This window comes from Sciurus carolinensis, chromosome 17 (genome assembly GCF_902686445.1).
Source record: "Sciurus carolinensis chromosome 17, mSciCar1.2, whole genome shotgun sequence".
NCBI classification, from domain to species: domain Eukaryota; kingdom Metazoa; phylum Chordata; class Mammalia; order Rodentia; family Sciuridae; genus Sciurus; species Sciurus carolinensis.
The window spans coordinates 26080040-26105122 of NC_062229.1; the positions used below are offsets into that span (position 1 = coordinate 26080040).

The following is a 25083-nucleotide window of genomic DNA, read 5'->3' on the forward strand; positions in this document are numbered from 1 at the left end:
GTTTTACATAGTTTGAAATTAAAGAGGATTTAAACCAACAACTCTGCATCAGAGTGAGATCCTGGACCTTGAGCCTGATGTTGACCAGGTAAGACTTGGTCTGCTTCCCTTAGAGGGGCAAGTGGGTCCTGTAAGAGAGGGAAGACTGGGCGAGTGTGTGAGGACAAGTGAGTGAACTGCTTGCATCAAGCCTGCATTTCAGTGAGGGGAGAAAAAAAAAACAATAAACTTGACAAATAAGGACACAGGATACCTGGAAAAGAAAAAACTAAAAACAAAAAAGCACTGCAGTGTAAGGAGGAAAAGGACTGCAGGAGGCAACGTGGGGTAGCAATTTTAAACATCACTGAAAGGGGATGTTTCAGTGAGAAGTAGAGGGCAAGCCATATCTGGGACATACTGAGGAAGGATGCTCCAGGCAGAGGGAGCAGCTCATGCAAAGGCTTGGCACAGAGAAGGCACTCAAAAATACAAGGTGGAATAGTGAGAAAGCAAATTCAGAAGAAGAATTAAACTCCAGGCACAATTTCAGGGTGCTCTAGATCATACTCAGGTTTGGTGATTTGCTAAATGGATTTGCAGAACTCAGAAGAGTACTTCACGACTATGGTTATTACAGAGTAGGATGGCAGATTAAATAAAATTGGCCAGGGAAAAGGAACATAGAGCAGAGTCCAGGAGAGGCCAAGGGCAAGTTCCCAGGTATTTTTTCACAGTGGAGATAAGATTCACAGACAATGCTTAATCCCCCAGCAGTGATGCACAGGAAAAATGAGAAGCGCTGCCCATCAGGGAAGCTCTTTCAAGCCTTGGTATCCAGCATTTAACTGGGGGCTGGTCATATAGTTATGTGGTACCCACATTACTCACTTTGGTTACTGAATCTTTAGCAGACCCCAGTGGTCAAAGTGATACTGTGACCCAGGGCCACAGCGGAGGAAAACATGACTCACACTTTTAGCATAAACTATGTGGCATGGCTGACAGTTTCTGTCAGATGGTCTTATCCTGTAGTCTACTCTCATCAGGCAGGACATTCCAAGGGCTCAAGGTTCATCTTCTAGCATTAAAGCCAGGTCTCTGGGGTGTGCAGGGCTTAAGCAACTCAAGTTCACTGAGTTAATCCTTTATAGCACACAGAGGCTGAGATTTAAAGATACATTGGAGATGACGGAAAACACTCAACCAATATTAGGTTCATTTTTTTCCCCAGGTTTAGAAACTAAATTATTAAAAATTCCCCAAGGTAACAAGTATCTTTCTGTTCATTAAATTTAGTAACTACTTTGAAAGATTTTGACTTTGTATAGTCAACATATGCTGGAAATAGCAATAAAGATATTTTCCTAAAGCAAAGAAGTAAAATTGATGTATTTTCCACTGTAGGTATCAAAAGAGAAAAAAAAACAAAAGTATTAATTTTCAAGAGTTTAAGTTCCTTTTCATGTTAAATCAGGATGAATTAATGAAGATGAAAGGAACCAATGAAATAATTCCAAAGCATTTCACTTTGTAATCCTATTACCTAATGTTAAAAAATTGACTGTCCTCAGTTTATCATATGTTATTTTTCCTTATCCATTTGCATATGTTAATGGATATTGTAAGAAGGTGGTCCTAAAGCAAAATTATTAAGGCATGGCAAAATATTCCTTGTAACATCCTTATAAACAGGATTGACAATTGTGTTTTATTTTAGATCCCCAATTTTACTCCAAAAACTGGTACAGAAAACATGATTACAGATACTCCAGAGATTACATGACAACTTTATGGCCTGTATAGAACAATGACAATTTTCATAAAAAATCATTATGTTTCCAAATCCCAGCATTTAATTTTTATTAGTTTGAATTACTAATTTGTTAGTATTTTCTATATTTCAAATTAGATCAAAACACTAATTATATTACCATGACAGAAAAATCCAATTTACAGAACTCTCTATATATTATCAAGAGTTAATAAACAAATATATCAGAGGTTAATAAAACAAATATAGACAACAGGTTAAAAAATAAATAAAGGTTTACCCTTTCTCGGGGGTGCTGTCCAAAGAAATCTGGATGAACTGCAAAATAGAAAGGCCTCAAGGCATTGACGGCTTCTGCTCCTGATAAAGCTCTCGAGTAGTGGAACCAATGAGGGAGAATCTTCTCTAGACAGAACCTTTTAAAGAGATGTGGCCTAATTACTTTGAGCACAGATTCACATCCTCAACATGTGCATCAACAGTCTAGTGAATGTGTGGGAAATATCAGAGAACCAAGATAGAAACCTTGTGGTTTTCTGAAATCTATTAGGTTTCTGAAACAGTGGTTATAAATTCCTCTGATTTGATATGAGAAATATTAAATAATAAAATTTCCCTAGTCTATTTTGAAATATTAATTGGTTTCATGGCAAATGATAATTTTCTTCCTCAGGAGAAAAAAAAAAAACCTCAATATCCAATAGTGCAATTTCTTCATAATGAAAATATTTTGAGAATTATAAAGTTTATAAAGAGAGGGAAGATGTCTTTTAGTTAAATTTTTTATTACTAGCATGCTAATAACATTATTCTAGTTGAGTAACTTGACATTCTAATTCTGAAATCTTGGCATAATCCACCAGGAGGTATGGTACCCATTCCCCACAGAACTCTCCCTCTCATAGTCTCATTACAAAGAGTCATTTCTGCAGGGTGCATGCCTCTGATCATACCTATCTGGGAGGCTGAGGCAGGAGGATTGCCAAGTTTGAGGTCAGCCTGGGAAATCCTGTCTCAAAATAAAAAAATAAAAAGGGTTGGGGATGTAGCTCAGTGGTAGAACAGCCCTGGGGTCAATTCCCAGTACCATGAAATAAATAGTAATTTCCTCTTCTAAACTCTAAGGAAAAAAAACAAAACAAAACAAAAAAACCTATGTTCTCCATATTTGAAACATAATACCATAAAGTGACTGTGCTAAAGGGAAAGGTGATCTTAAACTTTTCACCCAGAAATATTCCGGAAGACAGTATTCTTTTTCACCTTCTGCTCTGAATGGACTCAAGGAGCACTTGGCTGTTCATGTGAACTTTCTTTTCCTTTTTTGTTCCTGCCTTCCACCACAACAAAATAGCCTTAGAATTTGAAATTAACCAACTTCATAACAGATTCCACCCTCTTCCCCAGTGTTAACTATAAATTAGATCATGAAGTTTACCTCCTCCAAGGTCTCAGGTGGCAGAACATTTCTGAATATCTATGTATGTCAACTTCCAGGCATCCATCAACTGCTTGAAAAGTTAAGCAGAAGCCACAAATGAACAAATGGAATTTGCAATTAAAAATACATTGTCATTTATGTTACCATCCCCCAAAATGAAATATTTGGGTTAGTCTAATAAAATATGTAAAAAATTATACAAGGAAAACCATAAAACTCTGATAAAAGAAATCAAAGAAATAAATAAAGGGAGAGACATCACATGTTCATGAAGAAAAGGACTCAAGAAATCAGTTATTTTCAGTTTGGCCTGTAGATTCAATGCAATCCCAATCAATATATCACAAAGTTATTTTATGGATATAGAGAAATGGAATCTAAAGTTTATGTGAAGAGCGGAAGATTTGGAGTCGCCAACTCAATGGTGAAGGAGAATAAAGACTGACACTACCTGACTTCAAGACTTACTCTAAAGGTACAATAATTAAGACAGTGTGGTACTGGCAAAATAACAAACTGATACATAGAAAAGAGCTTCAAAATAGATCCATGTAAATATGGGTCAACTGATTTCTCAAAGGAAAAAAGGCAATACAATAGAGCAAAGAGTCTTTTCAATAAAAGATATTGGAACAACTGGACATCCATATGCAAAAGAGTAACCTAGACACAGAATTTACATCCCTTACAAAAACTAACTCAAAATGCATCATGGACTTAAATATAAAATGCAAAACTATGAAATTCCCAGAAGAAAACACTGGACAAAGTCTAGATAACCTTGAGTATGGATATGATTTTTTTTTGTTTTTAGATAGAATACCAAAGGTATTACCCATGAAAGAAATAACTGACAAGCTGAACATCATTAAAATGTAAAACTTCTGCTCCATGAAAGCAAGTCGAGAGAAGATGACAAGCCATATACTTGAAGTATCACATAGAAAAGATGTATCTGATAATGGATTGTTATCTGAAATATACAAAGAACGCCTAAAATCAACAATAAGAAAATAAACAACCCAATTAAAAAATGGACAAAAGCCTCGACAGACACTTCACCAAGAAGATATACCAATGGCAAACAATCATATGAAAAGAGGTCTAACATAACATGACATCAGGGAACTGGAAATTAAAGCAAGAATGAGGTATCGCCACACACCTAATTAAATGACCAAAATCTACGACAACACCAGTGCTCACAAGGACATGGAGCTACAGGGGCTCTCATTCACAGTTGCACACTCACCAGTGGTGGGACTGCAAAATAGTACAGCTTGCCAGTTTTTCTACAAAACTAATCATACTATTACCATCCCACCCAACCATTATATTCCTTGGTATTTATCCCAATGAACTAAAAACTCATGTCTACACAAAATTCCACACAGATATTGATAGTGGTTTTATCCAAAATTTGGAAGCAACAAATATGTCCTTTAAATAAGTAAATGGATAAACTATGGTACATTCAGACAATGGAATGTTATTCAGGCTAAAAAGAAAGATGGTATTAAAACACGTAAAGACATGGATGAAACTTAACTGTGTATTAGTAAGTAAAAAAAACCCCAAATTGAAAAGGCTATGTATGATTCCAACTCTATGATATTCCAGAAAAGGCAGAAGTATGGAGACAACAGAAAGACCAGTAGTTGCCAGGAGCCAGAGTTAGGGAGGAATGAATAGACAGGACCTGAGGATTTTTAGTGTGGTGAACTTATTGTGTATGATACTACAATGGCAGAAACTCGTCATTACACATTTGTCAAAATCCTTAGTAGGTACAGCACCAAAAGTGAATCCCAAAGTACAGACTTAGGGTGATAACCATGTGTTGGTGAAAGTTCACTGATTACAACAAATGTGGGACTTGGGCAGTGAAGGAGGTTATGCAATTCTTGGGACAGGGGATAAGTGGAAACTTTTTACTTTCTGCTTAATTCTGCTGTGAACCAAATTTGCTTGAAAAGCCCAAATTCCTAAACAACTCAAAAGTTGCATGTAGGCCCATGACTGCAACAATGCAGTCTGGTTTTAACTATGTTAAGTGGTATCTCAGAAGCTTATGAAATCACCGGGGGCTTTCTACCATTGAAAAGAAAGCTTCTGTGACATACAAAATTCTTACAGAAAAAAGTGAAACCACCCTCCAGCAGTTACCTCTTTGGGCTTCAGCAGCGATGTCAGCACTGGGGGTATAGCTCAGCGCGGAGCATTTGCCTAGTATGTGAAGGCCTGGGTTCCATCCCTAGCACAAGGGGTGGGGGCACAGATGTCTTGCGGTTTCGAGTATTACTACATTTTTCATTATACTGAACAATAAGGGAAGCTGCTAGTGTATATAAAAAAGCTGGATGTTTCCAAGTCTTAAAAAAAATAATTACTAAGGCTATTCCTAGATTAAAATTTTAGTTTTAATGAAACTGGTCTACCCTAGGTTTAATGATTTTCTTAGAGGTGTGTAACTTCCCCCCATAAGCCCTCTAATGCATTATCTCTCAGGATGTGAGGCTTTCCAGGAATGTACATGTGACTGTATGCCACAAGTACTTGTATATTATACAGTGGTACTCCAAACTGCCCTTTAATTCTGAATTTAAAATTTCTATTAACTGAGTTAACACAATGCTATAGTCTATCAGACAGGAGTGTAGTTTAGTCAGTGAAATTAGTGAATATCTTAATGACTTCTGTCTTTAAGTAAAAGAAAAAAATTACAATTCTACTTCCAGCAAGAAAGAACAAGTATAAAACAAGAGAGTAACAGATACATGTATCATGCTTTTATCTGATGCTCACTAGACTGAAGTTATTTGGGTTATATATTTAAGAAAAACATGGTTGGAAAGACACAGACAAAATACTATAAAGTCATTAGAGATTTTAAGAAAGGAAATATTTAATTTAAAACATTATGATTATGGTTTAGCAGTCTGGATAAGGAATTCCACATCTAACTTTTTGTACATGTTTTTAAGAGTACATAAGTTATGAAACTTGGGGTTAACAACTTCAGCATATTTTGCAAGTATATGCATTGACTGCTTTTGTTCTGAGCTTTTTATCCTAAATATTTTTTTTTCTGTATTTGCATAGCATACAGCCTAGGAAGATTGAGACAGTGTTTTCCTCCACAACCAAGGGGCATATTTACTTGCTACCCAGTATAATAAAGATAATGTCTCCTCCAGTGAAGGTTGAGTAGGTTTGCTAGTACGTTTGGAATTCCTGGTTTTCTCCGCGTGCCACAGCCACCTGCAGGTCTTTTCTAGGTGGTGGAGTGCAGCTGCCCCTGAGGCCGCTGCTGCAGAAGCCTGGAGGTGTATTCTCCAGGTGCCCAGGCTGCCCACACCACTGCAGATGCTGCCACTGCAGTGACAGCTGCCACTTGGAGTCTTCCCTGGGGGCCGGAACTCAACGGCCCCTGAGGCCTCTGCCACTGATACCCAGGGGCCTTTTCTCCGGATGCTGCTGTTGATGTTGTGGCAGTTGCCCATCCCCTGGAGGTATGCAGGCCTTCATGATGCCTCGAACGTCTCGCTGCCATCTACTGCTGATACCACTGCTGCTCCCCAGAGGTCACCTGGAGGACTCTTCTCTGGGTGCTGTTGCAGCTGCCGCCACTGCTGCCAATGCCACCTATGTCTGCAGTTGCTGCTGATCCCCTGCCACCAATTCCTGCTACTACCACTTCCACCACTGCCCAGAGGTTTGCTGAAAGGGAGATTCCAGGTTTGGCTGCAGGTGGCCACATACATTTTGAGATGCCAGCCAGAGCCTGAGGTTTGTTTGGGGTGCTGGTGGGTTTGCTGCCACTGCCATCTTGGGGCACCGGCCAGGACCTGGAGGTTCAGTGTCCGGGTACCTACGTGTTGGCTACAACTGGGGTCTTCCTTCTGGGACTGCAGGTTGACGCCATCTAGTTACTGTCTCTCAGGATTACACTCTCTCCAAATTCCAGTGGCACTGAGATCTTGGGATTGCAACATGGCTGAACCCAGGGCATCTGAGGCCCAGAGTGGAGACATAGTAACTGGGTCTGCCAGGGCCAGTCTGGACCAGTCTTGTGGGAAGTCAGAGACAGGCTGGGAAGCTTTTGGATGCTGGCAGAGGTAGTTATTCAATTTTCCACCGAGATTTATTTTATTTAATTTTTGGGGTGCTGGGGATCGAACCCAGGGCCTTGTGCTTACAAGGCAAGCACTCTACCGAATGAGCTATCTCCCCAGCCCCGAGATTTATTTTATTTTAAATTTTTTTCTCTGGCATCTCTCTCCACCATATTTGGAGCAGGGTGTTTTTTGTGCATCAGTTTGTTGAAGACAGTGATAGTATGCAGGGTGTTTTGTAGTTCTGCTGTATGTTCTGTATAGTCTTATATTTTTAATTTTTCCCCTTCTCTTTATATGTATCCTCCCTTTTGCTTGTCTGTCTTCCTAGACTTCCTTTCTACTTTTTCACCACCTGACAGCCAATCTCTGTTGGTTCGTCTTCCACTCTTTCTGTGGATTTTTACTTCTGGTTTCTCTCTTTCTCCCTTATGAACACCATGTCCTGCACTGTTTCTGTTCTTTATTTGTCCACTATTTGAGATTGTAAATCCGTTTGGCAAGTTTTCTGTTTTTATTGTGGACAGTGATTGAACTTGTCATTGCTGTTAATAGTGAGAGGACACTGGACACCTTGCTGAGAGCTATTAGATTTGAGGCTGTATGTTGTTTGCACTGGGTATTGTTGATACTGGTCTCCCTCTTAAAAGTGGGACACTGGAAATCTTCAGTGACAATATAGGTCTACAGGATAGAATCATATTGCCTCAGATTCATACAGCTAGATGGGAAAACACACAAGCAATATGAAAAAACAAGGGAACAAAATGCCACGAACAAACCAAGATGCCCCAATAAGAGAAGCTACTGACAACACAACAGAAGAAATGTCCAAAAGAAGGAGTTTAGAATGCACATAATTAATCGGATCTGCAAAGTAAAGGATGGTATAAAGAGTCAAATCAACGAGAAAATACAGGAAGTGAAAGATCACTTCAATAAAGAATTAGAGATTGTGGGGGAAAAAAAACAAGCAGAAATCCTCGAAAGGAAGGAATCAATAAATCAAATTATAAATTCAATGGAAAGCATCACTAACAGACTAGACAGAACCTCAGACAAGATGACAAAATATTTAATATTGAAAATAAAGTTGACCATGAAGAGAAGATGGTAAGAATCCATGAAAAGAACTTCCAAGATTTATGGGATAACATGAAAAGACCAAATTTAAGAGTTATCAGGATAGAAGAAGGAGCAGATAGAAGAAGGAGCAGATACACAAACCAAAGGAATATACAATCTTTTCAATGGCATAATATCAGAAAATTTCCCAAACCTAAAGAATGAGATGGAAAATCAAATACAGAAGGATTATAGGACCCCAAATGTACAAAATTACAGCAGATCCACACCAAGACACATTATAATGAAAATGATTATAGAATAAGGATAAAATCTTAAAGGCTGTGAGGGGAAAAAAAGCAAATTACACATAGGGGAAAACCAATTTGGATTTCAACTGATTTCTCAACCCAGATCCTCAAAGCTAGGTGGTCATGGAATAACATATCTCAAGCTCTGAAAGAAAATGGATGCCAACCAAGAATATTATATCCAGCAAAATTAAGTTTTAGATTTGAAGATGAAACAAAAACATTCCATGATAAACAAAAGTTAAAAGAATTAACAATTAGAAAGCCTGCACTACAGAACTTTCTCAACAAAATATTTCATGAGGATGAAGTGGGGAAAAAAAAAAAAAAGTACAAACCAGCAAAGGGAGGAACTGCACTAAAGGAATAGTCAAAGGAGAAACTAAATCAAATTAAAAACCAGAAACAAACCAAAATGACAGGGAATACAAGTCATATCTCAATACTAACCTTGAATATTATTGGACTAAACTCATCAAAAGACATAGACTTGCAGATTGGATTAAAGACAAGACCCAACAATATGCTGTCTCCAAGAAACTTACCTCATAGGCAAAGACATCCACAGACTGAAGGTGAAAGGATGGGAAAAAAACTTATCAATCATATGAATTATGTAAACAAGCAGGGGTTTCTGTCCTTATATCAGATAAAGTGGACTTCCAGCCAAAGTTAATCAGAAGGGACAAAGAAGGTCATTTCATGCTACTGAAGGGAATTATACAGCAACAAGGCATAATGATTGTAAATATTTATGTTCCAAACAATGGAGCATCTACGTATGTCAAACAAACCCTTCTCAATTTCAAGAATCAAAGAGAACACAACACGATAATACTGGGTGACTTTAACACACCTTTCTCACTACTGGACAGATCTAAACAACAACTAAATAAAGAAACTATAGAACTAAATCATAAAAATCAGTAATTTAGACTTCACAGAAATATATAGAATATTTCATCCATAAACGAGAGAATATACTTTTTTCTCGGCAGCACATGGATCCTTCTCTAAAATAGACCATATCTTATGCCACGAAGCAACTCCTAGTAAATACAAAAAAACAGAGATAATACCCTGCATTCTATCAGATCATAATGGACTGAAATTAAAAATCAATGATAAAATAAACAGAAGCTACTCTAACATGTGGAGACTAAATAATACACTATTGAATGATGAATGGTTAGAAGAAGAAATCAAGGGTGAAATGAAAAAAATACTTAGAGGCAAATGAGAATATGAACACAACATACCAAAATCTCTGGAATACTATGAAGGCAGTACTAAGAGGAAAGTTCGTTGCACTGAGTTCATTTATTAAAAGAATAAAAAGTCAACAAATAAATGACCTAACATTACATCTCAAAGTCCTAGAAAAAGAACAAATCAACACCAAAAACAGTAGAAAATACGAAACAATTAAAATCAGAGCTGAAATCAATGAAACTGAAACTAAAGAAACAATTGAAAAAATTGAGAAAACAAAAAATTGGTTCTTTGGAAAAAAATTAAAAAAAAAAATCAATAAAACTGATAAACCCTTAACCACACTAAAAAAGAGAAAAAGAGAAAATTCAAATTACTAAAATATGTGATGAAAAAGGAAATATCACAATGGACACAACTGAAATACAGAAAAAGAAGATAATTAGAAACTATTATGAAAATTTATACTCATAAAATAGAAAATACTGAAGACATTGACAAAATTTTTGAGACATTAAACTGAACCAGGAGGACATACACAATTTAAACAGAACAATTTTAAGTAATGAAATTAAAAGCCTACTAATTAAGAAAAGCCCAGGACTGGATGGATTCTCAGCTGAGTTCTACAAGACCATCAAAGAAGAATTAACACCAATATTCCTCAAATGATTCCATGAAATAGAAAAGGAGAGAACCCTTCCAAACTCATTCTATGAGGCTAATATCACTCTTGACACCAAAACCAAAGACACATCAAGGACAGAAAATTTCAGACCACTATCCCTGATGAACATAGATGCAAAAAGTCTCAATAAAATCCTGGCACCTTGCATACAGAAACGTATTAAAAGGACAGTGCACCACAATCAAGTGGGGATCATCCCAGAGATGCAGGATTGGTTCAACATACACAAATCAAAAAATGTAATTCATCATATCAACAGACTTAAAAACAAGAATCATATGATAATCTCAATAGATGCAGAAAAAGCATCTGACAAAATACAGCACTGCTTCATGTTCAAAACACTAGAAAAACTAGGAATAGCAGGAACATAACTCAACATCATAAGTCACATATGCTAAACCCAAGGTCAACATAATTCTAAACGAAAAAAATTTGGAAGCATTCCCTCTAAAAACTGAAACAAGACAAGGATGCCTTCTTTCACCACTTTTATTCAACACTGTCCCTGAAACTCTAGTCAGAGCAATTAGAAAAAAGAAATTAAAGGTATACAAATAGGTAAAGAAGAACTCAAACTATCACTATTTGCAGATGATATGATTCTATATTTGGAAGACCCAAAAAATTCCACCAAAAATCTTCTAGAACAAATAAATGAATTCAGCAAAGTGGCAGGATATAAAATCAACAGCCATAAATCAAAACAGACATGTAGACCAACGGTACAGAATAGAAGATATTGAGACAAACTCACAGAAATACAGGTATCTCATATAAGACAAAGGTGCCAAAAACATTCACTGGAGAAAAGATAGCCTATTCAACAAGTGGTGCTGGGAGAAATGGAAAGCTGCATGTAACAAAATTACCCCTTATCTCTCACCCTGCATGAAACTCAACTCACTTGTGGATCAAAGACATGCACTAGAACAGAAACCCTGCGACTACTAAAAGAAAAAGTAGGTCCAAATCTTTACCATGTCGGCCTAGGACCTGACTTCCTTAACAAGACCCCTAAAGCACAAGAAATTAAATCAAGATTCAATAAATGGGATGGATTCAAACTAAAAAGCTTCTTTTCAGCAAAAGACACTATCAATAATGTGAAGAGAGAGCCTAGAGTGTGGGAGAAAATCTTTACTACATGCACCACAGATAAAGCATTAATCTCTAGGATATATAAAGAACTCAAACTTAACACCAAAAAGCCCAAATAACCCAATCAATAAATGGTCTAAAGAACTGAACAGACACTTCACAGAAGAAGATATACAATTGACCAAACATATGAAAAAATGTTCATCATCTCTTGCAATTAGAGAAATGCAAATCAAAACTACCCTAAGATTTCATCTCACATCAATCAGAATGGCAATTATCAAGAACACAAGGAACAATAAATGTTGGCGAGGATGTGGGGGAAAAAGGTACAATCATACATTGCTGGTGGGAGTGCAAATTGGTGCAAACATTATGGAAAGCAGTATGGAGATTCCTCAGAAAACTTGGAAAGGAACCACAATTTGACCCAGTTATCCCACTCCTCGGTTTATATCCAAAGGACTTCACATCGACATGCTACAGTGACACAGCCACATCAATGTTTATAGCAGCTCAATTCACAGTAGCTAAACTATGTAACCAACCTGGGTGCCCTTCAACAGATGAATGGATAAATAAAGTGAGATATATACATATACATACATATATGTATATATGTGTGTATATATACATATACATATATATATATGTATATATGTATGTATATATATATATGGTGGAATATTATTCAGCTTTAAAGAAGAATGAAATTTTGGCATTTGCGGGTAGATGGATGGAGTTAGAGAATATCATGCTAAGTGAAATAAGTCAACCCACCCCCCCAAAAAAAAGGCTAAATGTTTTCTCTGATATGCAGAAGCTAATTCACAATAAGTGGGGGATAAGGAAGAATAGAGTTACTTTATATTAGGTAGAGGGGAGTAAAGGGAGGGGGAGGGAGACAGGGGAAGGAATGACAGAGTAAAACAGACATTATTACCTCATTACATGTATGACTGCATGACCGATGTGATCCTGCAATATGTATAATCAGAAAAGTGAGAGATTACTCCATTTATGTATGATCAAAATGGATAAATGCATTCTACTGTCATGTACAACTAATTAGAACAAATAAAAAAATTGTAAAAACCAATTTCACAGACTTTGTTAAGCTTAGGTAAGATAATATACATAAGTGGTTCGTTCGCAACATTTGGCAAGTAAAAAATGCAACTATCAGTATTATATGATTAAGGGTATATAAAAATTGCATAAGTTTTTTTTTCCAATGTAGGGCTTACATATTCATAGAACATGTAGTTAACTATATTTTTTCTGAAGAAAATTCTGGGACTAGAAAACTGCTAGAATTATCACAATCAGTGAGCATTGTCTGAAAATCTTAAAATGTACAATGCAGTAGGTAATTATGCTAAGACTGAAGTAAAAAAGTACAAGTGACTGACTTAAACCTTACAAACTTTTTCTAGGAAAAATTATTCTGAATCCATCAGAATAAACATGGCTAACTGTTTATTTTTACTATTTCAAGACAAAGTTAGTACCTGCTTAGTAATAAAACATTCATTTTGATAGAAATAGTATTTTTTTTTTCTCTTCAAAGAAAACTGATGTGGGTATAATAATGTTGTGGTATGGGAACTGCCTCTTTATAAATAATGATTTTTTAAAAATGATGTTCCTTGGAGGACAGTGGAACAATGAGAGGGAATGTGACTTTTGCTGCTTTCAGCAATTCTCCCCTTTCACACATACCTTCCTATAGAAATATGAAATCGATCATATTGAGAAAGGTAAGAATTGTATGTGTGTATATATGTGCACATTTGTATATATATATATGTATATATACGCACACATACACACAGAGATTCAGTTAGTAATTCTGACATCTACTTAAACTATTGTTCTAAGATAAACATTTTCTACACAAATCATGGGGAAGAATTAAAAGTATATTGTCTGGTTCTTTTTAACAACTGGAATGGAAATGGATGTTTCCCCTTGGAGATCTACAAATGGGAAAAATCTATAAAGTGTTTCCTGTAAGCTCTCCTTTAAGCTTTGAAGACTAAGTGACAGGGAAGGTGTGATCTGATCTGACTCCGGTTTTGGAAAAGAGAAAGGGCTAAAGGAAGAGAAAAACAGTTTTAAGGGCCAAGGTCTCAAAGCAAAAATAGCATCACTAGGAACTTGTCAGAAATGCAGATTAGAGCCCACCCAGCTCTGCAGAACCAGAGACTGGGTGGTATCCAGAGATCTGTGTCAGGACACACTCCCAAGGGACTCTGATGCATGTTCAGTCTGACAACTGTTGCTTTAGGTTCTCTGAGGATTCTGAGGAGTCTGTTAGAAACCTTTTAAGCTTTAATTCATTAAAAATACCTAATACAAACACAGGGAAAGATCTTCAGATTCACAATCACATGCCAAAAGTCAAATAATTTTAAATTTTTCTTGAACTAGTTCCTTGTTCCCTGTATAGCTTACGTACTTTTGAGATTCTGAAAAAGAAAATTCTAAGTGGAAACAATGGAAGAGTCCAGTAGGCAGGCAGGCATGGCTGCTTGCTTTTATGTTTGGGCTATTCCTCCAACTTGCAAACTAAGAACCCAATTGTATCACTTCAGGCATAAACAAGCAGGCCCTGGGAAAACTAAATCAGAAGAGGTCTGATGATCAAAACACCAACCTTTTAATTTACTTTGAGAGACATAACTGCCAAGAATGGTAGAAGACTCAGAGCTAATATTTTTCTCTTACAGGAACAGCTACACAGAAAGATAACACTGCTAGAGTGGAGTTGGGTGCTCTCCTACACTAGTGATGCAAGCTTGGGGCATCCACATCAGGTGCAGGCTTCCTGTCTTCAAACTCTTAATTCAAGTGGTTCCTGTCCATATTCCATTTAACCTGCTAGCCTTCCATTTGGAAAAGGCCTCAGGCATGCTACAAAATAATGAAAGAAGTTAGGTTGTCTTATCAGACTTGGGAGGCATTCTGGGTCCAAGAGGCACCCACTCAAGACTTATACGCCAAATTCTGTGTAAAGTTCTGGGAATGGGGGGCAGGGGGATCAAGACAGGGCTGGGGTTGTGGCTCAGGGGCAGAGCACATGCCTAGCATGTGTGAGGCAGTGGGTTTGATCCTTAGCATCACATAAAAAATAAAAGTGTTCATCTACAACTGAAATAAACAAAACTAAAAAACAAAAAATTCCAGTTCTCAAAAATCTTACAGTCTAGGAGAAGGAAAAGTGCAAGAACAGACATACAGGAAGATAATTATAAAACAATGCAGTTAATGTAATGATACAGACATGCACAGAATAAAATAGGAAACTTTCAGGTCTACACCTAGGGGGAGGGGCACTCTGGAAGGTCTTTCAGGGAGATGGTGTACCTCCCTGGATGGGGGCTGGAGATGGGAAACGAGACAATCCATTTACAGATCACAGTAAGTTATTACTGTAATCCACTTAATAGTGATGTTAGTTTTTGTTTCATAAGATGAAAATTTCTAATTTTAACCTACATTCTATTCTAAGTGAAGCATTTAGTCTGTGCAGTTCCAAACCAAATTTATTGGAAAGATACTTAAATCAGTGAAAAGTTCAAATTAAGGGACAGTGTAAGAAAAACTCTTGCTTAAATTACTTTCGACAGCTAAAGAAACAATAATTATCAGTGTTTGCCAAGTTGAGGTCCCACGACTGAGCTTTGACCTCTTGGCACAATTTTCATCTGAAAGTAACTTATTTTAACAGTTAACCTCAGGCTAGGCTACTCTCATTTAAACTGTGACTTCCCTTAGTAACCATCTTGTAAGTTTTTTTTTTTAAAGCAGGAGGGACAAAAAGCGGGCAGTATTTCCTTGCTTTTCAGTTGCATACTCCTTTACGGGAGAAAAAAGGGAAAGAAAAAGAGCAAAATCAGGAGATTCTATTAAATGAAGGGAGATTCTCTAGCTTCCTTTTCTAAATCTCCTGCTATGAGAGTTAAGTCATAACAATTTGCGGTAAGGCAAATACTATGGGAAATCTTATAGTCGGAAACAATAAAACCTAGTCTCCTCTTCTATCAAGGCAAGATAAAGCACACGTAGGCACCCGCGAGCCGGAGGAGCTTTAAAAGTTCAAAGTGAGCGCCCCAGACCCAGGCGGTCGGAGCTCTGCCTCCGCCTCTGCCCTCTCCTCAGAAGGGCTGGACGCACAGGCCTGGGCTCGCACTGCGCTGCATCTCCTGCCACTCCAAGATTGTGCGAGCGCGCGCACGCGGGGAGCCACCGTCCTCGCCAACCAAGGCGCCGACAGGCGGGTACCGAGGCGCGCTCGCGTCGCTTTCACCCCACCCCCGAGCGCCTGCTCGCGGTCGGACGGGGATCATGCAGCCTTACCTCAGCGCGCCTGCGCGCGGGCCGAGCCTCCGGGCGCCCCGCCGCGCTGACGTCGGCGCCGCAGCCCTCTGTCTCCCCGCCTCCTTACCGGCCACCCGGGGTCTCAGTTGAGAGCTTTAGGAGGCGCAGAGAGGCGCTCCGGGATATGCAGGAGTAAGCCGAAGGAAGCCGGGTGGCTAGCCGGCAGGAAGTGGTCTGGCCCAAGGGCCGGGAACCACGAAGGGCAACTGGGCGCGCGCCGGGGGGGCGGGGCACGCATGCGCAGCGCTGCGCCGCCCCGCCCCAGAGCCCTGCGAAGGATGCCGCCGTCACGCGCTCAGGGGACTCCCTTAAAGAATGCCTCCCCCATATCCCCTTCGCTGACGCGTCTTGTTCTTTATTCAGATTTTTTTTTGTCTAAATGATACGAATTTATGGTTTTAAGAGCTAAATTAAAACTGAAGGCTACCACCTCGGAGAATACGCTGCAGATTTTGAAAAGGAGTTTTAACTTCCCAAAGTTGTTTGGCTATTTCTGGTGTATTTATTATAAGTCATGAAACAAATTACAGATTTTCAAAAAGCAGTATCCTAAGAAAACTATTGTGTAAGCATGCCTTTAAATTCAGAAGGTACTTTGAAGTTTGTGTTCAAATCATTTTAATATTTGCAAAGATTACAGATGTAGAAAAGCTCTGAAGGCTGAACAGAGAACACACTAACCTCTTTCATGCCCCTACAGGGTTTTTCTGAACACTTGTTACCTGCTTGCAATGTTCCCTCTTATTAAATGCTGCACAGTATTCAGTGATTTCTCAATGTTTGGATTTTGGAATTAAAACGGATTTACCACACTGAAGTTCTTCTAAATTAATTTGAAAGGTCACTTTTCAGTGTGGATGAAACTATTACAAATTACATATCAATTCAAACTTATTGCTTGAAAAGAGTTAACTTACTATAAGTTTAAAAAGTGCAAAAACTGAATAGTGAAAACTTTTATTTTTATTGCATTTTCAACAATGATTACTTGAACTTAAAGCCTTATTAACTAATGGTTACTGAAAAGCCAAACCTTTCCAGCCCACTTCATATTCTCTTTCAACCATTTTAAGGCAGAACAATGTTCCAAACTATAAACCTGTTCCTTATTAACATTGACAGTCATGTGCTTAATGAAAAGCTTTGGATCCGATATTCGAGCAGCCATGATTAACCTTTCTACTGCAGCTTGATAATCATCCTTGCTCCGAGGTTTGTTGTCTTCATATCTATAAAGTGAACATCTCACAAAGTCAGAAGTTCTAAAAAGCAACAATATGGTTTCTTCAAAAGCTTCATTTATATTGATACTAAACCATGACACTTCACCATATTCTTTCTGAATTATCTTTCAGACATTTTGCACCATGACCCATAGGAAGATATATTATGACCTAGTAACATAAAAATTTCACAAAAAATGAAATAAAAGTCTCATAAAATAAGACTTACCCTGATGACGATGTACTTCTTTTCAGTTGTCTTTCAAATTTAATAATGCTGGTTGCAACACCTTAAGATCATTTCATCAGAAAATAGGCTGCAACTGATAACTTGTAAAATACTGATCTAAAACAATTACCTATATCTCTGTATTTGCAAAGTTAATGATTAGATGATTATTCACTATAATGCATGAAAGAATATTAAATGTAATGAATTTTTGAATTGAACTGCATGTTAGTTTTATCTTGATACTATTGTTAGTTACAAGTAAATAACAGTAGCTAACATTTGGTATCAGAAACTGTATTGCTATGTATCTTAACTTACAGGTACTTTCTTCAGTCCTAACTTAAGTTACTTCACTAAGTGCTAGAATTTACTAATACATTTTCTACCAGTTCCATCTACTATCAAATGTGACTGTGCTTGTGTAAAATTCATTCTTTACAGCAGTTTTTCCTCTGGGATATAGGATGGGAAGTATTATAAAATAGAGATGTGGATGTTACATGAGCACTTGAAACAGGATCCAGTGGTCAAAGAGGAACGAGTGGTCAGGTGCCTCTACTACATCCTAACTTAGCAAGTGGTGCTTTGGTAGACTGGGCATATGCCAAATATGTACAGTTTTTGATAGTCTTAAGATGAGTATTTTCTCTCATAGAGGTTAATGTTATATAAGGCAGAGCTCAGCATGATAGTAATAGAACATAATTGGTTTGGATAAAAATCAAAGTTCTATGGATGTCACTAGTTATGCTGTAGGGCCACAAATACCCCCAAATTCAACAATGAGTAAACAGACTGTATGTGCAGGCGAACTGAATGCTACAAGAAAAAAATCAAACTCTCATTAGGACGATGGGAAACCCAGTTGTCTCGGGCCACTATAGTGTACAGTGGCAAATAAGGAAGTCCTCAGAAAATAGAGCTATAAGAAAGAAAGAAAAAAAAGGGGGGGGCTAATTTTAATGTGTTTAAAAAAAGGGTGGAACTAAAATTATTTTCTAAGTGTGAGCTAGACTAAATGACTTCTATAAGTAACAGAAGAAAACCAAAGTGACAGTGAGCAACTTTGGATACTAGGTTGTTGGATGACAATCTTCCACGGTCTCTTGAATTTTGGGAAGTTTTGAAAGGCACTGACTATCCTTTGTTACAAATTTCAAGAATGTTCATGTAGTGAACAATCTTGAAAGACAGGATAATTTCTCCTTCTGGGGCAAAAGGCAGGTTTATTTACAGCCTTAGAAGATGGAGATAGCATCTCCCTGCAGAACAAAAAAGCAGGCATGCTCATCACCCATTATAAAAGATTTGGGTTTTCTAAGTTTGGGAATACTCTCCTGTAAAGAACCTGGTGCATCTGCAGGTAATCCACCTGGGCCCATTTGTGGGACTTAGGCACAAGCATGAATAATGTAAATATGCAGATAATCATGCTGTTCCCTGCACCACAAGTAATAAAGTACTTGTCTCCAACACAGGAGTCTTGTGTCTTATGCAAGCATTTAGGCAACTGTGGCATGCTAACTTGTAACTTGAAAATAGGGTAAAAATCTCACATCATCCACAGTTCTTGCTTGACTTAGGCACAAAAGGCATTGCAGTTTTCTCCTTGCTTTTTCTCTCTTGGATTACTCACTCTGGGAACTGTCACTTTGAGAAAACAATCTATGGAAAGACTCATGTGTTGAATAGGCTTCCTGCCAACAAGCAACCAAGTGAGTCAATTAGGAAAGGCAACCTCCAGATAGTCAAGCCATCATGTAGCAGACTACAGTCCTGACATTCTGACTCCAACTACATGAAAAATTGAGTCACATAAAAGACCCTAAGCCAGAACCATCCAGCTAAACTATTCTGAAATTTTTGACCTACAGAAACAAAGAAAATATTTGCTATTTTAAGTCACTAAGTTTTGGGTAATTGTTATGCAATAGATAATTATGCAATAGTATTCAATCTGATGATCTGATTTGTAACATTAGTAAACTGAAGCAAAATTCTTGTCAAACTCTAAAATAGGAGTCCTGAAAGATCCTTGTATTGCAGGTTTCCTGGATAAGTTTAGCAAGAAATCAGTGGTATAAGTCTAAATTCTGGGTCTTTGAAGGTGTCACTCTAGTCCAACACCTACATTATTATATCTGTGCATACATAACATTTTAAAACATGGCAACTAGGCTGATGGCTTCGTTTTTAATAGTATTCTTGACTGAACCAAGTAAATTATCACATATTACCCTTTTAGATTTTTTTTTTTTTTTTTTTTTTTTTTTTGGTACCAGGCATTGAACCCAGAGGTGCTTAACCACTGAAACACATCCTCAGCCCTTTTTAAAATTTTTCAGATAGGGTCTTGCTAAGTTGTTTATTACGGCATCACTAAGTTGCTGAGGCTGGCTTTGATTTTGTGATCCTCCTGAGCTGTTGGGATTACAGGTGTGTGCCACTGCACCTGGATTAGACCTGGTCTTTAGATCTTTTGAGTTGACCAAAAGACCTTTTATATCACTAAACAATTAGGTATCATTACGAGAAAGCCTGGTACCTGAAAAAAACCTGTCTTTTTCAAATCTAACAACATCTTTGAAGTCACTGAAGTATTCTAATGCTATTCACTTGTTTTATTTTGGGGATTGAAACCAGGGCTTTGAGCATGTTAACCATACACTCTATATGCCTAGCCCCTTAAAACTTCGTTAGTTTTAAGCCTCAAATAAATCTTATGCTTTCTTAAATGTTAGCAAATTTTGTAATACACATGTGTGTATCTATCTCTAGAGTATATGCAAACATAAAAATATAAAAGTACAAAAAATATTTGTATTCTAGTACACACGGGAACCCATAATCTGCTTTCAGCATGTAGTTTTATCAACCAACCTTTTCAAAACTATCTGTAGCATCTGTGTGGATGTTCCAGGACTCTGAATACTACTAGCATTAGATACCAGGAAGATTTCAATAGCTAAAAGCATTTCAATTTCAGATAAATAAGAAGGAATAAGTAGAAGTTTTCGGTATAAATTTCCCTCCAATGGTGGATAACAACCTAATGAAACAGCACCTGAAAAAAATCAAACAGGTCAAACTTTACTAAAGCTCCCATAAGTAAAAGCCTAGACATCTGAAATATCCATAGGTGATAATTACATTATGATAGAGTAATTCTTCACATTAGATTTACTACACAAGTTACATGGTAGTGAGTTTATCTTAGTACACTTGACATTATTCTTTATAAAATGCTTCTGAAATATTAGGTATAAAGTAGGAAATATAAAACTATCTGAAAAATGACTTTAGTTTTTTATGGCAAATACCATTTTAATAAAGCCATAGTATATGCAACATAATTTCAGAATAACAAAAGAAACCAGAATAGCTCCTTTGCTTCAATGGCATCTGGTCTAATGTATTTATAATTATTGCCTATGTTGAATTATAAACCCAAATGTATAAAATATTAAGAGTTGCTTGCTATTTTTAATAAACTTATTTATAGTGCCATTACAGTTTATATATTACTGTTCCTATGATATCTTACATTGTACTAAGCACTAGATATAAAATATATTTCTATATGCTAGGTGTGGTATAACTATAATCATCTATTCATGTTCTAAAATGTTCTTCCAGGAGATTGAACTTTACACTTATTTTAGGGGCTTACTAGAAGTGTTAAGTAGGGGGAAACCCCTTTAAAACTCCTAGAACATCCATACTATATACAGGCAATATTATATTGTTGTATTTTACCAAAAATCAATTTAAATTTGTATGTAAAATTTGTTTAAAATACCAAGTTTTTAAGCTCTCTAATATTGATGATGATTACTAATCTTTGTGAAACCACTATGTGCCTATTACCTGCGTTAAATCCATAGGTGTTGTCTCATTTTAACCTGCCAATTTACTACCTTTGACATAATTATTCCCATTATTCCCATTTATAGATGCAACTATAAGGTATTAATAGATTTTTTTCTTTTCTTTTTTTTAAACAAGTGTTGAGCTATGTCTGAAGGTAAAGCCAAAGGATGCTCCCATTATATTTAATGTCAACACTGAAGTGTCTTGAGGACTAATCAATGCTTATAAATTACTTACTTGGTTTTCAAGTACATTTATGAAAAACCAAAAGGATTCTATACCCCATCACCTCACTTGCATTAAGTATTGGAGGTCACACTGCATATGAAATAAGGTATTATTAGGTAAAAGTAAAAGTGCTAGTAAGAAAGGTACTGAATTATACATAGATCCTAGTTGCTTTAACATGTGGCTAAAAAAACTTTACAAGTAATTCTTACTAGGAATGAAAGTATTTGGGGGAACAAGAAATGACTGCTAATGGATATGGAGTTTCTTTTTGGAGTGATGAAAATATTCTAAACTTGACTGTGGTACTGGTTCCAAAACTCTACACTGAAAACCACTGAATTGTATACTTAAGTGGTGTATGGTAATTGAATAATGTCTCAATAAAGCTGTTAACAATTTACAATAGACAATTAGTTTAACTGCTTTAATATAAAATTTCCAACTAAAAACAGATTTTTAGGAATCGCATTTAAATGGATTAGAAAATAAAATTCAAAACCAATATATCAAATTAAAAAATTTAAATGGAACTTACTTTTGTAGTGGGTTCTGGCCTTAAGCCATAAACAACTCCTTCCTAAAGAAGTAATCAATCTTCTAAGAAAGGAAAAATCAATAGGGATATTCTTTGAAATCATGAATTCTGCTACAGAGGATGACATGCCAAGACTGTTGCTTTCTATACAGGCATCTAGAAGTTTATTAAAAAGAAGGCTATACTGTGAGACCTCCATATTTTCTGAAATAAAAAGAAATTGATACAATGAAATTTAACTATATTAGTCTCTCAAACTTACTCCTTTCTTCCCCCCTCCCCACCCTGGCAGGCTCTCCTTGGTCCTTTCTTACTAAAATGCATTCATGTTACATATTCTCTAAGTAAGAAAAAGTATTTGATGAAAGCAAAGCTCTTCCTTTCCTTTGTTATGCAGAATGTGAAAAGAAGCTGGACGCAGATTTCAGAGGTTGCATTAACATCCCTGTATTTGGTCCCTACAGGAGGATGCGTATCTGCAGTGTCTTCAAAGACTTCATGACTCAGTTTGCATTAAATACAGCTTAGTCTTATATTTCCCATGACTGAACTATGTAATTCACTAAAAAATATTCACTCTCAAATTTTAAAAATCCTTTATTTCTATTCCTTCAGTTATTCATAGAGGAAAGAGAAATCATCTTGGGACACTTAAAACTATTTTCCCTTTCTATTCAGTTGGGTCTATGAGCTAGGTTCTAAGTCTTCATCACTTAATGGATTTTTAGTAGTCCAGGCCTTATCAGAAAATTTCTTTTCCTTTAGACTCTTCCTAACTACTCCTCCCAGAAGAATTTTTCTAAAACACCTACTTTTGTACATCATTTCTTAGACCTCAACCTCCAGTGATCCCTTATCTAGAGATGGAAACCTCTGTAGTTTGTCAGGGTTTTCTAAAAATCTGGCACAACTATCTGTACCTCCTTATGGCTATTTTGTTTCATTATTGACCCAACTATATGTCAAGGGTCTGTTAGACAGTAGGGATACCGAGATAAAGATAAAGCTCCTTGAAGGAGCTCACTATCTAGGAGGAGCAACAGATAGGAATGCTGATTATAGGATCTCTGAGGAATGCATGGGAAAAATGAAGATTCAAAGAGAACATGATAGAAGTACTGAGGAGAGGTCTAAAATTAATGTTTTCATCATACAAATCCATCTCATGGCTCAAAATCGATTTCTCATGAACTCCCTTTTCCTATCTATAACTTGAGTTTCAACCTTTAAGAGTACTAATTAGCCAGGCACAATGGTACATGCCTGATATACCTGGTAGCTGCGAGGCTGAGGCAGGAGGATTGTTTGAGGCCAGTGGGGGCAACCCCGTTAGTGAGACCCCGTTTCAAAACAAATAAAAAGGGCTGGGATATAGCTCAGTGGTAGAGCATCCCTGGGTTCAATCCCTAAAATGACAGGGGACGGGGGGGGGGAGACAGAAAGTACTACCATTGCCACTGCTGGTAGTCCTTCTTCAAATCTGCCATCTGCTTCATTTCCTTCATGCATTTCAAATTATCTACGTTCCAAGGTGATGTAAAGTAAATTTTATATTTATGAAGTTACAGGAGAAAAGTATTCTTCATTATTTCAATGCCATGAATTCTTTTAAGATACAAGGCTTGCTAAGGGTATTTAAACAAACTGTTTATAGATGACAAGAGGCAGGGAAAGGGAAGTGATGAAAATGTTTGCATTAGGAACTGCTGACAACCCAAAGATAAGCATCTGATTTTTTGAAACCATCAGGAAAAGATATTCAATTTGCAGAGAACACATTTTACAGAAAACAACTTCATTAAAAAATATGCTGGAATATAAAAATTCAACCAAAACAGGTGGAGAACTGTTCCTTATTAATAGTCAAACACCAGATGGGCAAACATAATTAAGGCAGACTTTGCAAAAACATACCTTGAGAATTTTGAAAACCTGGTAGATTCTGCAAAACTTCAAATGTCTGTCTGTAAAGGCTCTTGGCTAAGATTTCATGTGCAATTGTACAGAGCAAATTATGTCGATTAAGTACATCCAGTCTATCACAAGGCCAAAGTGGTGTATTGATTACCCATTCTGATTCTTCCAAAAAGAACAAAAAAAAAAAAAAAAAAAAAAAAAGAATTCTTTACACCATGGAAACCACCCTTAGTTTAATCACAAGTAATGTTTGAAAATATCTTTTGGAGAAAGTGGCAAAACTTAAGAGTGTAACTCAGAAAAGATAAGCATAGCTCAAATTTTAGAAACAAGTTGTAAGTGATGGTCATCATCCTGATAGTATGCAAACTAAGTCACTCACTTTGTTATGCTTATTTTTAATTCATCTAAGTGTATTAAGTGGTGATAAATTCTAAGTTAATGTTTATTTTTACATAGCAAATGTTCAATTTATAATGAATATTTTAACAGAAAATTTGTGTGGACAAGTTTAACAATTTTACAATAAATACATAATTTAATTAGTTCCTTATCCTTTTGGGGAACAGCTCTTCTTCCTATTTTTAAAACAATTTCTACTATGAAATATTTGATATGCATGGAAGAACATCTAATGTTATAAAAGTTTATAAAAATGAACTCATGTATCCGTCCCATAGCTTACAAAAAGAAAAATCACCTCTCATGCTACAGTTCCTTAATTTCTGCCCTAATTTTCACACAGAGAAAAACAATTCAATTGTAGTATTAAAAGTACACTGACGTGCTAAAATGTTAACAATTTCACTTTGATATATTTACCTAATTCATTCAATCTTCATACACAAAGATCTAATGAGGAAGCACTGGGGCATAACATTTCAGTATCATTCTGCCCCCCCCACCCTCAACTGGACTAAGTAGAAGTCAAGTAATCCTTTTTTGTGGCCTTCCTAGCATGATGAATATAAAAGATAAATGAAGAAATATTTAATACATAATGCCA

At 36.7% G+C, this 25083-nt stretch overlaps 2 protein-coding genes across 7 annotated transcripts in view; both read right to left on the reverse strand.

The window, feature by feature from the left end:
* Tcaim (T cell activation inhibitor, mitochondrial) overlaps positions 1–16293 on the reverse strand; it is a 37095-nt gene extending 20802 nt beyond the window's left edge. For 3 of the 6 annotated variants that reach the window (XM_047532427.1, XM_047532423.1, XM_047532428.1), the window contains exons 1-4: positions 16049–16293; positions 12630–12664; positions 3192–3261; positions 2034–2169 (exon numbers count right to left, since the gene is read on the reverse strand). In XM_047532427.1, coding sequence (XP_047388383.1) covers positions 2034–2169; positions 3192–3220 — 165 coding nt within the window. In that variant the 5' untranslated portion in view covers positions 3221–3261; positions 12630–12664; positions 16049–16293. Of the gene's footprint in view, positions 1–2033; positions 2170–3191; positions 3265–12629; positions 12665–16048 lie in introns of all 6 variants that reach the window. The other 3 variants (XM_047532424.1, XM_047532426.1, XM_047532425.1) reach the window with 3 other exon arrangements.
* A 785-nt stretch (positions 16294–17078) lies between these two features.
* Positions 17079–25083, reverse strand: part of Topaz1 (testis and ovary specific TOPAZ 1) — a 59634-nt gene continuing 51629 nt past the window's right edge. The window contains exons 17-20 of the mRNA XM_047532302.1: positions 24075–24239; positions 22161–22364; positions 20405–20588; positions 17079–17298 (exon numbers count right to left, since the gene is read on the reverse strand). Of these exons, the coding sequence (XP_047388258.1) occupies positions 17079–17298; positions 20405–20588; positions 22161–22364; positions 24075–24239 (773 nt within the window). The remainder of the gene's footprint in view (positions 17299–20404; positions 20589–22160; positions 22365–24074; positions 24240–25083) is intronic.